At 37.7% G+C, this 14,848-nt stretch overlaps 1 protein-coding gene across 3 annotated transcripts in view; it reads left to right on the forward strand.

Moving 5' to 3' along the window:
* WDR72 (WD repeat domain 72) overlaps nucleotides 1-14,848 on the forward strand; it is a 266,149-nt gene that overhangs the window by 146,450 nt on the left and 104,851 nt on the right. For 2 of the 3 annotated variants that reach the window (XM_075855213.1, XM_075855214.1), the window contains exons 15-17: nucleotides 12,268-13,073; nucleotides 13,975-14,063; nucleotides 14,757-14,839. In XM_075855213.1, the coding sequence (XP_075711328.1) occupies nucleotides 12,268-13,073; nucleotides 13,975-14,063; nucleotides 14,757-14,839 (978 nt within the window). The remainder of the gene's footprint in view (nucleotides 1-12,267; nucleotides 13,074-13,974; nucleotides 14,064-14,756; nucleotides 14,840-14,848) is intronic. The other variant, XM_075855215.1, reaches the window with a different exon arrangement.

Raw genomic sequence — 14,848 nt, forward strand, 5'->3', positions numbered from 1 at the left:
CGACAATAAACCTACAACAACGCAAGCTCCACAGAATCCAAGACAGTATCAGCTACCGTGAAGTTATAACAGTGCCAGGAACTGTTTACTGTTGATTACAGTGCCATCCTAGCATAAACTTGAACAGTGTACCCACGCTAGCTTCCTTTTACGTCTGAAAAGACAGACTGTTTTCAGGAGAAAATAGCTGTGTCGTTTCAGACGTAAAAGCTCCTCCTCGCATTATGCGAGGCGTCTTTGACGCTCGTAAATCTTGAGCTGCTCTTCATTGACTTCAATGAAGAACGGCTCAAATTACATTGCAAAGAAGTGCCCTGCACTTCTTTGCCGAAGCAGTCATTTTACGCGTCGTCGTTTGACAGCTGTCAAACGACGACGAGTAAATGACAGGTCGTCTGCACAGTACGTCGGCAAACCCATTCAAATGAATGGGCAGATGTTTGCCGACGTATTGTAGCCCTATTTTCAGACGTAAAACGAGGCATAATACGTCTCGTTTACGCCTGAAAATAGGTCGTGTGAACCCAGCCTAACACTGGCAGCCACAACTTAAAACTTCAATTTTCCCATTCCTGAATTGAGAGTAATACTGTCTCCTGCCGGATATTCTGCCTTATGTGAAACTAATATGAGGCATTACTGAACTTTATAGACTGCTACTGTCTACTCATTGGTACTCCTGATATACCATTCAGTACAGTGCAGGTTATGCAAAGGGATAGCATTAAGATGCCTTTTTAGCTTTTTTTTTTTTAACTTGGGACACTTGAAACCTAGGTCATTGCACAATCCAAAAATATACTTATATGTTCATTACTGATCAAAGATAATTCTGTCATGCTGGACTCACACAGGGTCCATCATAAACTATAGAAGTACGTATTAATGCAGAAGGAAATTTCATCAAACCAACCAATGTTCATTATGCCGTTTTCCTGTGAATTTGTTGGTATTTATTTAAATTAAGTCAATGAGTAACAATTGCTCCAAAAATGACATCGAGGATATGGTGCAATTCAAAAGAAATAAATAAAATACATAAATAAATAAATGAACAAAAAAAAACACAGCATGTTCTAAAATTGCCTAAATGCGTTGTGTAAACTGAATATCATATTTTTCTTTATACACACCACCAATGTCTGTTCTAAATTTCATCTAAGCATAAGCATATTCACTTAAGACCACATATGTTCCCTAATAAGTTAAAACCTGCAAAAAAAAAACCTACCCTCTACCAATTTAACAAACGCTCAGCTCCATACACTTCATCACCTTTTTTTCTACTAATCAAACAACATTGCTCAGGACTGGAAGTTATCTCCCATGACCAGAGGGGTAACCTGCAGGTCCTAGGCCTCGAAGCAAAATATATAACAAGACCCCGCAAATATAATGCATCATTCATAGTAATGGTCTCATATAGGGGAGAGTGACCCATGTTCCAGGGCCTTTGAGCCTGAACCCCCTAAATTCTAATATTAATGGATGGAGTCGGATGGGTTCTCTGCCAAACCCCGATGTGTATTATTGTCTGTGACCATGACAGTTAGGTCTGTTAGTAGAAGTGATGTTATATGATTGACAGACACAGATTGGAGATAGGGGGTATGTGACTTTACACAGCAAAATGACTGCAATCTTTTTACATTTCATGCTACATCTGTTATATAAGTCACATGTTGTTTTATCGCTGAACTCAAGCTTTAACGCAGAAATTATTGTGTCATTCATTATCCTTTGCTTCCTCAATTACGGTCACCCTAGTGTTCTGGAAACATTAGTTTGGGAATCCTGTCATTTATTACTTACACATTTTGGTACTTTTTTCAGTATCAATAGCTGCAGTTTATAATAACTACCAACACACACACACGCTAGCAGAATATATTAGCAATAGTTTTATTTTTTTAAACAAAAATGATTTTACATACTGTCTGGTCAGAGATAGGGGTCAATACAGGATTATGACCTAGTAATTCTTGCCAAGTCAAGTGAAGCAGAAGAATTGCATGTCTGCTAGGCGAGCCCCCACTTTAATTGGTAATGATAGCAGGTATTCTCAGTAAAGTCATTGCTGAAAGAAAACAAAAAGTATCCAATATAGTAATTTATTACCAGTCAGTGGGTTTTGCACACTGGGTTGTTTTACCCCTGCAGTGGCCAGAGAAAGCGAAAAGGTACTCTAACACTTAGCCGAAAATGGAGCCCTGCTGCTAGCAGAGATGCATGGTGGTCAAATGATTGCCTATGCCATTAGCTTGGTAATGTTTTCTCTATTGTAAGCTCAGATCCCTGAGCTCCTTGTGTGCATCAGCTGCAGATTGAAGGCTTTCTCATTTGTGTTCTATTTGTGCTGCCAATCATTGCTCTGCTATCCACCAAGTGAATTTTAAGAAGCCAACTTTTTTCCTTATTGACAGCCATCTGTTGAACAAGCTGTGCGCTCTGACACTCAGAAAGAGAAAAAGACAAGAGAAGTATGTTTTCATTTAGAGCTACAAGACGACTTTTAAATCAATGGGGCTTTAGCCTAAAATGTTTACATTTTACTTTTACTTTATTATATTTTCCTATAATTTATTACAAAATGTAATAGGCAGTGAAACAATGGCATTAAGACCCTGTTCACACCAGGTTTCTGCATCCTGTTTTTTTTTTTTGGTGGAAGGGTCAAATTTACCATTAAAACAAGATGTAACAGGGCGCAAAAATTATACTGGCTACTTTTTTTTTACATTTTGAACACCAGGTTCGGGACGTATCTGTACAATAGAAATGAATGGCAACAGGTTGCAACTGGATAGGCATCCTGTTTTAATGGTAATTTTTTTTCTAATCTTGAATAAAAAACAGTACCTTTCAACAGGATACAAAAATAGTGTATGAACAGAGCCTTCTTCTTGCATTAAGCAATACAACATTAAAGTAGAAAAAAGAAGGTTGGAACCAGCGCTGAGAATAATGAATCTGTTTAAAACAGGAAACTATTTCCAAGTTTTAATATTAATTTGAATAAAAACAATGAACAGAAAAATGGTGATGACGGGCAGGTAATGTCCAAAAGTTCAGAGGGTGATGAGAAATAGGCGGTAGCCTACGTGTTTCAGACCCTATCTGGGTCCTTAGTCATGGCTTGTAATTTGTCTGACTGTGCAGTCTACGGCTTTTGTAGCCAGTCAGACTCATGATTAATTAGTTAATTGCGTTTCAAACTGGAAAAGAAACAGGAGGAGTCCTGTGGAACGCAGTTTTGTATGTCATTTCCTGGGCACAAAAAAATTTTTTAGAGGTATGTTGGATTTTTTAAAATACGTATAAATTGTGTGCAAAGAAAATCTTTTGTATGTATAAACAATTAATTAGAGAATTGAAACGAGTGTACTTCTGTGTTAATATACACTGGGTTTAATTGTTGTTTAAAACATAACATATCCCGGAAGCGGCAAGCAGCTCCGTGTTTATAATTTGATTTAAACAGGATAAATTGTTGCGTTACTATTTTCTTTTAACAAAAGAAAACGAGAAAAGTGACAATCATGGACTTTTTTGTTTCCGTGTGGCTCCTATAGGAAAAAACCTATAATGCTTTGTCATTGTATAGGTGGTTTAGCGGAATAAATTTATTTATTATTCTATAGTGAACTGAGAAACCACAACGAAAACAGGTGAAAAACTGGCTGGCAAAGCGAGATGACACCTATTATGTAAAATTGTTGGAGAAACAAAGGATAATTAATTTATTTAAAAAACTGAAATGAATCAGAAAGACGTACATTTAAAATGACAAAATACTGGTTTTTTCATGTGCCGACACGAGGATCCGTGTGCTGACCACCCTACCTGTGACTAGGTGAGCTGGAGGAAATTCTCCCCCTTGTTTTTCTGAACATTAAAGTAGAGTCTGGTCTAGAAAATTCATTTTTAAGTACCTTATTAAGGAATTCAGCGTTAAAAGAGTGAGTTCTCCAATTTAGGACCATCATCTGTTAACCAGAGTAGAAAGTAACCTTTGCTCTTGAGGATCCGACACGTCCTTGTATTACATAGACAGTCCATTTCTTTCAATGGAAACTGTGCAATGCTTCTTTTGCCCTGCGGTGGCACTGGACTTGCTGCAAGGTTTCCTGACATATTACAGCTGATCTCTGAGGTCCTTAAACCCCTTCCAGTCATTAAATTTCTTCTTGCTATATTTTAACGTCCGACTCTGTGTTAAAGTGGTTATACCGGCTTACTGTACCTTCTATTTGGCGTAATTTAGTGTTAAAGGGCTCATATTCACTTTCTAATCTCCTGCCACTCTAGCGCTGCCACTTCACTCCCCCGCCAATCTCTGTTAGCATTGTCTGAAGCTGTGACGTTCGGCACTTTACATCTCCAGACAATGTAATTTTTATTTTATTTTTAAAGCCCGAATTACCCCTTTATCCCCATATTTTTCTAATCTGCAACCTAGATGGGCTTCTAAAATACATATGGGCTGGTTGATGGTGTTTCAGTCTCCAGTCCACCTTCCTATCCTGTAAAAGGACATACCAGAAGTAGAATTATCTTATGTACAGCAGTCATGCTTGCTTCTATCTACTAACTTAACAAATGTATCATAGCAAAAAATAGGGGAAAGATAGAAGGACGTATAACTGCAGGATCAAACTACACAAAGTTCATTTTGTTGATGAAGTCATGGCTCAAAATACTCCTCTGAGGTTTATTGCCAAAAACAATTACAATAATATATTTCAAAGGGGGAATAGACTTAATTTCAGCCAATTATTTACAATATGACTATACCCTTGATTCAGCCAATAGCATACAATGAGAATATTTCATATTGAGCCAATCACAGACATACAATACATTTCAAATGTAATATTATAATTCTTTATTAGATGCTTACATCAAACTCGCACCTGTGCTATTTGACAAGAATACAATAGCTTGTTCAACTAAATGAGGGGTGTGGAGGAGTTATATTTACATACATATGTGAATATTAGAATAGAGACAAATTATCAAGGAATGTGATAACTTAATGTCTGGGCGTTCAGCCAGACTGCTACAAGGTTACAGAAGAAACATTCAAAGATAATATATATTTCTGAAAATACGTGGGGAGATGGTCATTGCAGGTGGAATAGAAATTACATTTCTGTATGATCCAGCATCCTGCTCAATAATCCATAATCTAATTTAATAGAGAGAATATAAGCAAATTCATCATCCATTACAGTTTATATGTCTGTAAACATGGAGACACATAGGTCTGAAAAGGAGGTTTATATGAAAAAAGTTAGTTTTTTTTGTTTCAAAAACAGCACCACTCTTGTTCATGGGCTGTATGTGGTACAGCAGCTAATTTCTTTGACTCCTTCACTGTCTTAAACCACAAGGGAATATATATCATTCCACTTTACTGCAGTAAAAACAACCTAAACAAAAACCTCACACCAAAAATGGCATAAATTGGGGTCCCTTATAGAATATAAACCTAGAAACGAACCAAAATGGGACATAGCCCTTAGAAAAGTAATGTACTCCAAAAATAAATAAAAGTACAAAAAATCTTTATTGAATATAATAACAAATGACAAATGATGAAAATGAGATATGATACAATAAATACGGAGACATATGCAACAGGGTCAGATAGAAATAGACCAAGACCAACAGAATCAACCGTCCACTGATGACCTATAGCACGCTTGAGTGTAAATAAGTAATCAGTAAGTCCAGGGGTATGGGGTGGTAGGTCCCATACATAGTGGCATGCTATCAGCTAAAATATCAACGTATGGAGAAATGTAGCCTGCACAGAATATAGTGCATGTGGTAGTACGTACAAAACCTGCAAAGTATATATGGTAGTACGTAACAAATGCAGCTGTAAACGTATGCAAATAGTATAACGGCTCAAATGGCCAAGAAAAATATAGCTGACATGGCTGAATGACAAAGCACAATACTGTGGAGGCTACACAAAGCTGAAAAAACCTATGCACATACCCTGAGACATGATGAAAGGCATGAAGGCTCAAAGGAGTGGATGGGTGAACAAGCGCCTCGACGCGCGTTTCGCCCTGTGACCGGCTTCGTCAGCCGGTCACAGGGCTCGAGAGATCACGCTGTGACGTCACTTCCTGCCCCAGGTCCTGCATCGTGTCGGACGAGAGAGGACACATCGGCACCAGGCGACAGAGGCTACAGTTGATTATGCAGCAGCATCGGCGTTTGCAGGTAAGTCGATGTAGCCTCTGTCGCCTGGTGCCGATGTGTCCTCGCTCGTCCGACACGATGCAGGACCTGGGGCAGGAAGTGACGTCACAGCGTGATCTCTCGAGAACACGCTGTGTGTCTGTGCACGGCCAGAAGCTGAGTGTTAACGAAGAGAAGTGGATGATGCTGATTCGTCAGCATCATACACTTCTATTCACAACGCCCAGCTAGTGAAACAAGTAAAAACGCCCAGATGTACACACACAATACACGCCCACTTGGACTTAACTTTAAACACACCCAGTTGTACTTAAGAAAGGCTCATTTGCATAAATATAAAAATGCTCATAACTTGGCCAAAAATGCTTGTTTATGAAAAAAAAAAATGTTACTGTAATCTACATTGCAGCGCCGATCTGCTGCAATACGAGATAGGGGTTTGAAAATCTGGTGGCAGAGCCTCTTTAAGTTGCTGCTTGTTTGTTGGTCTTCCTGCCTTCAGTGTTGTCTTCAGTAAGTAAAATACTGTACCCACTCGATCGAATGACTGACTCCGCTATTGTAGAATATTTCACTTCTTTGGCTTTAGAAGCTCTTGGGTTGCTTATGCAGTATGTTTTGGGTCATTATCCATCTGTACTGTGAATTGCGGTCCTATAAATTTTGCAGCAATTGACTGAATTTGAGTCAGTCTCACTCTATACATTTCAGAATTCATCCAGCTACTTCTATCCACAGTCACAACATCAATAAACACCAGTTACCGAGTTGTATTGGCAGCCATACATGTCCATGACATAACACTGCCTCCACCAGGTTTTTTTAAATCAAATTTCTTATTATTGTAAACAGAAGCATACAAAAGTGTGTCTAGCAGATTCGAGACACGCAGGAATGCCTCCACCATTCTTGACAGATGATGTGATATGCTTTGGATCATGAGCCCTTTCTTTCCTTCATGTTGTTCTCTTTACACTATTCTGGTATAAATTAATCTAGGTTTCATCTGTCCAAAGAATCTTGTTCCAGAACTGGGCATGCTTTTTTAGATATAATTTCTAGCTCTGTCTAACTTGACCTTTCGGTTCTTGAGTGGTTTGCATCTTGAGATAAACCCTGTATATTTACATTCATGAAGGCGTCTCTTGATTGTAGACTTTGACAATTATATGCCTACTTCCTCCCTTGGGAGATTTATTTACTTGGCTAGACATTGTGAAGGTTTTTTTTTGTGTGTTTTTAATCAAGGAAAGAATCATCCACCTGTTGTCTTCAGTGGTCTTTCAGGCCTTTTGGTTTGGCTGAACTCTCCAGCGCATTCCTTCTTTTTAAGAGTGTACCAAATTGTTGATTTGGCCACTCCTAAAGTTTCTTCTATCTCTCTGATTTTCTAGGGGAAGGGGGGTTCCAATCTTATGATCTCCTGCACTTGCATTAAAATGTTTTTGACCACATATCTAGTCCCCACGAACAGCTACCAAATGAAGTTCAACATTTAAAATCTATTCCAGACCTTTTATAATCTTTATCGTGAAATAAGAAGGGAACAGGCAGAACCCGGCCCTGAAAATATATATATATATATATAATATAAAAAAATAATATATATATATATATATATATATAAAAAATATATATATATATATATATACATATATATATACATACAGTTTATAAGATAAATTGTTTAAAAAGGTGGGCAGGAGGGCTTCTTTGCAGACACAAACATAAGTAATCCACTAAGCCTGTCTATTTTCATTTCTTGCAGTAATTACAGATCAACATGTGACAAACAGCACATTATACAATTTTCCTTAAATAAACAGGCTGTTGATGTTCAAACACAGAGAGAGTTTTAGGAATTTAATCTGAAATTAGATATGCAAGCAGTAGAATTCAATTAAAGCTTCATACCAACATGACTATAAAGTACACTGCACGCAGAACTGCCTAAGTCATGAGAACTGAAATTCTCCAAGGTCCTCTAGAAGCAAAAAAGTTTACAGCCAATATATCAACAGAGTTGAGTAAAATGTGTTCAGTTTTAAAGAAGAAATAAGGAGGATATTTGTCTTCGTGAGCGATTGCTCTATGTGTGTTCAATAATAATCTTGAAAGAAATTTCTTTGAGAACGGCTATGTTTCAAGTCTATAAAGAAAAATTCACAATAGGGGGAGTTCTGTGACTATAGCTCCAGGGAGAACTGGTCACATCCAGGAAAGCGGTCAACTCTGCTGGCAATGGCAAGTCACTTGTGTTCACGCAGGCATCTCTAAGTCACTACTACTGTGAGATGAGAGCCAAATATAACTCCTATGGTTAAAACTGCTAGTGCTGAAAATATCAAATGCGACTGGCATGGTAAAGGTAACATATTAAAGTCAGGACCCAATTGTTGAAAAAGCCTGGCATTGTAGAGTGTATTAACTTTGATTCATGCTGTTACAGTTCGGAATCTTTTTCTTCAATGTTACATTTTATTTGAGTGCTGCCTGGCTTCAGACACATGAAAAAAAGTAGTGCATGACTGTGGTTTCAAAGGTGGCATATAAACATTTTATTTACTGAGTTACTGTTTAAACTCTAGGCAACAAATAAAATAGAGCGGACTGAACACTTTTTTTTTGTAATATAACATATACCCAATTTTTGATGAAGGATAGTGGTCTGGTCATATTTTCAGTAAGGATTTCATTTATTATTTTTACTATTATTTTCCTAGGATGTTGCACACATTGGGAAGCAAATGCAGCCGTGATTCCCAAGAAGTTACTTGGAAGCCACATGTGTCTTGCGATCCTTAGTAGGAGCCCAGAGTTATGACCATATGTACTGGCTGTAATAAGACTTTCGCATTCACAATATTGCAGAACTGTTCCTAACCCCTCAGCAGTGCCGGTTTGGATGATATAATAGTGTAATATCTAATTTGTTCATTATGCAGTACTGTTTATATCACTTTCTTCACGTCATCTGTGGGATACCAGAGTAGTCTATATAAGGCCCCATTCTTTTTAATATTTTTATAAATGACCTTGTAGTGGGATTGCACAGTAAAATACATATTTTTTCCAATTAAAAAACGATGTAAAATAAGAGGACAGTAGTATGTAACAAATGGATCTGGATAAGTTAGAGACTTGGGCAGAGAAGTGGCAAATGAGATTTAACAACGATAAATCTAAGTTCATGCATTTTTTCAGTGTTAGAGCAATGAGGGTATGTAAGTCTATGCCTGAGGAAGTTGTCATGGTTAATTCATTGAAAGACGTTAAAAGGGGCCCTGATGCCTTTCTTGAAATTAATAAGATTACAAGTTATGGATACTAGATTACTGCATTGTTGATCCTATGATGAGGAAAATTGGCTTCAGCCACATGGGGCTTTTGCCTTCCTCTGGATCAACATTGCTTGAGAATAACTAGATGAACTTATGTAGTTTTTAACCTTACCACTGTATAACTCTGTAACGACTTCTGCCCCCTGCCACGTCATATACTTACCACCGCATCCTCTGGCTCCTGGCCGACATTGTGTACATACATTTCTCCAGTCTGGTTGTAACCTTCATTGCCGCTGCTCTCCTCCTGCATCTCAGCCTCTTCCTAGTGTGCGAGCATGCTGACACTTCATCCATACAGAAGTCTAAGGGTGAATACCAATTCATCCTTTAGACCCCGCTCCCCAGATTAGCCCTATGTCAAATTCCTTGGCGGCACAGTGGGTCCACACCATTCTCTGTAGGCCCAGTGACAGTCTCACTATCCTTGATAGATAATGAATGAAAGCCTAAAATTCCCTGAGCCTGAGTAGGAAATTTCACTCAGGATTTTTTAATTGCAAATGTATGCAATTCTATGTACTCTTATATTTTTTGTGCTTACCATGTCTAGCCAACATTTCTACGATGGGTGTGGCTTTCAACCATCGCACAGAGTTGAATATGTATTTATTTGGTAGAAAAGTTAGGGTCTGGTTACTGAGCTCTTTGGAGGATTCTTGATGCAATAAGTGCACAGAATGTTTAATTTTGCATTTGATGTCATCCTTGATGTGATCAGAATACACGTTTTTTCCCATGTTGGTAAATGATCTGTAAACATGTCTTCCTACTTTGATCCAGGCTGTGTTTGATCCATTCTCCTGGTCACTGCTTGAGTACTCTGTTCTGGTTTGGTTGTTTTATGGTGCGTTGACTTTGGCTATATCTGTTTACTGGTCCAGTGACTGCTTACTCTGGTTCAGAACTTCAGATGTCAGACTATAATCCTGTCTCAAGCTTTAGTACCATATCTTATCTTTAGTTTGTTAAGATTGGTATTCATTTCTCTATCATTTAGAACTTGTGACTACAGATGCAGTAGACTGGGCTTTTAGAAGACTCTAGTTTCTTAACAATCTGTACTGCAAAGTACAGATTGTTATGCACTGATACAGCCCTCCATTGTGACGGGTAAAATAAAGGAGATGCTTTTTTTAATGCTATTTTTGTCATGTATTATATTGCTCCAGACTGCAATGAGAGCCTTCCACCAACTAATTTCAAGTATTTTTGTGAAATGTGATATATATTTGTAAGATGTGATCAATTCTGATTTACTGTACATTAATGCAAAGTGGTTCCAAAGTATGATATCAAATATGTCTTAAAGGAAAGAACAGCATTTTTTTTTAACACAGGGACAGAGCAATAGATGCGATCAGCGGAGATGTGGGGTAAAGTTGATTTTAATAGTTAAATAGCGCAGGTTCTGCATTGGATATGTCCAGTTAGAGATAGCCTACTGTAGTCATTTAGTTAGTAAGGTTGGAAATATACATAAATTCATCTATTTCAATCTATTACCCTGATGAAGAGGAAGGCAAAATAACACCTCATCTTAGGGAAAAATCTCCTTCCCAAAATAAATGGATCAACGTTCCATCTACTATACATCATTACACTACTATATGTTTCAGGTAAAGAATCTAGGCAGATTATGGCCCCTTCTTTATGATAAGCAGTGGTTGTCCAAACATACAGATAGATGGCATCATGCCTTTATGACATGCCAAAGTAGTTTACTGAGTTTTGGATCCTTTACTGTACAGGACGTCTTACAAAGAAGTTTTCAGTGCCATGGCCACCATACCTCCAGGTAGTGATGTCACATCCATTGAAACATCAAATGACCATAACAGTAAATCACGGCATGGTCCTGTGACATACCGTTGCTTGCGCCCACGCAATATGTAGGTCGGGAGATTTTCCTTAACCCCTTAATGACCATGCCTTTTTAATGACCAAAGATTATTTTTTGTTTTTTCACTGTCGATTTCTAAGAGTCGTAACTTTTATTTTGTTCCATCGACAGGGCTTGTTTTTTCAAATGGGAGTAAAAAAAGTAATTTCGCCATTGTATTTTTTGCGTTTTTTTCAACTAATGTGTTCAATTAATGTGTTATCTTTCTTGTTTGAGTTGTTACGATCGCGGTGATACCATATATGTTTATGTTACTATTTTTTTTTACACTTTTAGTAAATAAAACCACTTTTTGGGGAAAAAAGTGTTTTTATTTTATTTTTACTGTAATCTTTTTTTTTTTTTTTCCATAAACTTTATTTAACTGTTTTCAATTATTTATTTTTTTGTTCCACTAGGGGACTTCACTTTGCGATCTGTTGATCGCTTATATAATGCTTTGGTATACTTAGAATACCAAAGCATTATTGCCTGCCAGTGTGAAACTGTCAGCCAATCTATTAGGCCATGCTTATGGCATGGCCTAATAGGCAGTTGCTGAAGGAAGACCTGGGGGCCTTTGTTAGACCCGCGGCTGCCATGGAAACCCAACGGTGCCCCGCAATTTCTTTGCGGGGGTGTCATTGGGGTGACAGAGTGAGCTCCCTCTGTCAAACACATTAGATGCCGCTGTCGCTATTGACAGCGGCATCCAATGGGTTAAACTGCCGGAATCGGAGCGCACTTCGCTTAAAATGAATAATATTTTCAATGTGCAGATTTACAATTTTGTAATATTAACTATATAAAATGATTTTTTTATCCTAGGTTGTGAATTCCAGCTATTCTTCCAGCCCTTTTACTTTAGTGCCTGTGCGATCAACATATAATATCAGTCTACATTTACTTCTATTTGACCTGGAAAAAGTTTTAGAACTTTTGCAGTCCTCTCAAGCCAATGGACTGAAGTCAGCAAACTCTTTCCAAAGCTACGATGCACTAAAAACAGCTAAGAGTTCCTCTGAGAAAAGACCTTTAACACTAAAAAGAAATAAAACTGCTGGATCATTGTGTCAGATGGATGGGCCAGTCTCTGAATCTACCACTAAAGAAAATATCAGCCGACCGCTAGAAGAAAGTGGTGGCATCAAAAGACATAAGAAGTTCAAAAGTACCAAGAAAAACAAGAGCCAGTCTTCAGGAAATATAGATGTTAACATGGTAACTGATGCTGCAAAACTTCTACTCTCCTGTTTTTTACCTTGGGGTATAGACAAAGAACTGGACAATTTTTGCATTAGACACTTAGACATCCTAAAGCTTCAAGGATCAGTCACTTTCGGAGTGATATCAGGCATAGATCACTTGTGCTTGATGTTACCCGGGTGTAATCAAATAAACCATGACATGACTGGAGAACTTTCACATAATCTATTGTCAAAGAAAGTGATTGAACTTTCTGCAAAATATTCTCTTGCGGCACAGAAACAACACAGCAAAAAGGAGCAAAAGGAGAGCTCCATCACAAATGCAATAGGCCATCACGCTCTTCTACATTTTCTAAAAAAGTTATTTTATGTCAGTAAATCGCTGAGGATGGATTTTATTTCAAACCGTAGCAGTCAGTCTGGCAGGTAAAGTATATATAAAAAAAATCATATGCACCTTTTTTTTTATCTTTCTACCACAGATTTGTTTCCATTGAGATACCAAAAGAGTTGGCATAGAAATTTTAAATATTTCAAGTTCTGAATTAGTGGAGACATACTTTATTATACTTATAGGCTGAAAATAACTGGCATAATGCCTTATTAAATATGAAAATGCCACGAATACCGCAGCGAAAATTGTGGTAAAATAGCACAGGCAGTTCAAAATGTGAATCAAAATTCCTGAAGGAATTCTGAGGCAGATTGTTTCTGCCTGCAAAAAATGCTGTTTAAACAGGGCCTTAGTTGCTTTGATTGGCCTGATGAAGACGCCGGTCCGGCGTTGAAACGTGTAGCCTGTCCACTGTCAATAAATACCTTTAATGCTTTAAATCATCCAGTTTTTGCCATTATTAGCAGCGCCTTTTGGTCCTTTTTTTCCTCTTCTTTTTATTGTTACCTGACAGCAAACCTCGGTTTGTTGTGCTACGGACCCGGCAGCAGCTATATATACATTCCTCTCCCCCTGTTTGTGACACCTGCCAGTGTCTACACTCTAAGGTGAGCAGTTTTCATTACAGTAGCAACTCCATCTTATCCTGCTTTTTTTGCACTATGTGGCGCCGTGTCTTTTTTACTCTCTCCTATGGATACGTTCGGCATATACACCTGAAGTTTTCACGCCACATATGCCGAACCTAGGGCTCTAACGTAATGAGAACATAGCCTTGCAATTGAGTTTTATATACTTTTCTATAACCATCCAATACTCCAAAATATCTGATTGATGCTGATTAAAGGAATTTTGCTATTTTATAAAGAAATACCAAATTTTTGTATTTGACTGTTGCTGTTGTATAAACCTGGATTGAATGTTTCTTTGCAGTCAGGAGAAGATGGAGTCTGCACGTGGAAAATGGAAAAGCACAGAACATTTTAGTTCCTCGTTTCCTGCTTTTTCAGACATCCTGCAGGGTATGTATCCCATTTATGGGGGGATCAAGAGCTTTAATTTGTCCCACTTAACATTAATGACATATAACAATAATAATATTGTATATGACTGTACTTTGTAGATGCCTCCCCCCCCCCCCCCCCGTAATTTCTTCATTCTCATTACAGAGAAGCTTACAATCTACAGCAAACCAAACAACTTCCTCTATGGACATTGAACAACTGAGAATCATATTATTATCAAGCAGAGAATGCTTTGGTTAGAAATGGACTTACGTTTCCATTGCTAAATCATGGTCGATAGTGTAACTATTTTGGTTAAATACTAGGGCCCATTAAAACATCCAACTCTTCCTTCGCCATTTGTCACTGTAGTTCAGCAATGTTCATAGATTATGAAAAGATAGCATGAACCTGCAGTGGTATCTGTCTTCTCTCTCTTTCTAGCAACAGGGTTGTGTCTAGCAGCCACTGTCAGATATAGATTTGAGGGGATAGGGTTTGGGGGCAAACTGATTATAAGATATACCCTTGAAGGCATCAATACTAACTACATTAGTAGCTGGCAGAACAATCGTTTCCTCACTGTTCACTTCATGATAACATTAAACACGGTCACTATCATCAATAAAAAAAATATCTTATTATAAATGTTATGTTTGATCTTTTACAACCATTATTAAATATATTCTATGTCCTTGTTTATCCATATAGATAAAAATGGATCTCGTTTTCCTGATGCAGAAAATGTTTTTGCAATGAAAATAGTTTCTACTTGGAAAGATCAATCAATACAGGTAAGTTTC

This window comes from Rhinoderma darwinii, chromosome 3 (assembly GCF_050947455.1).
Source record: "Rhinoderma darwinii isolate aRhiDar2 chromosome 3, aRhiDar2.hap1, whole genome shotgun sequence".
Classification (NCBI taxonomy): domain Eukaryota; kingdom Metazoa; phylum Chordata; class Amphibia; order Anura; family Rhinodermatidae; genus Rhinoderma; species Rhinoderma darwinii.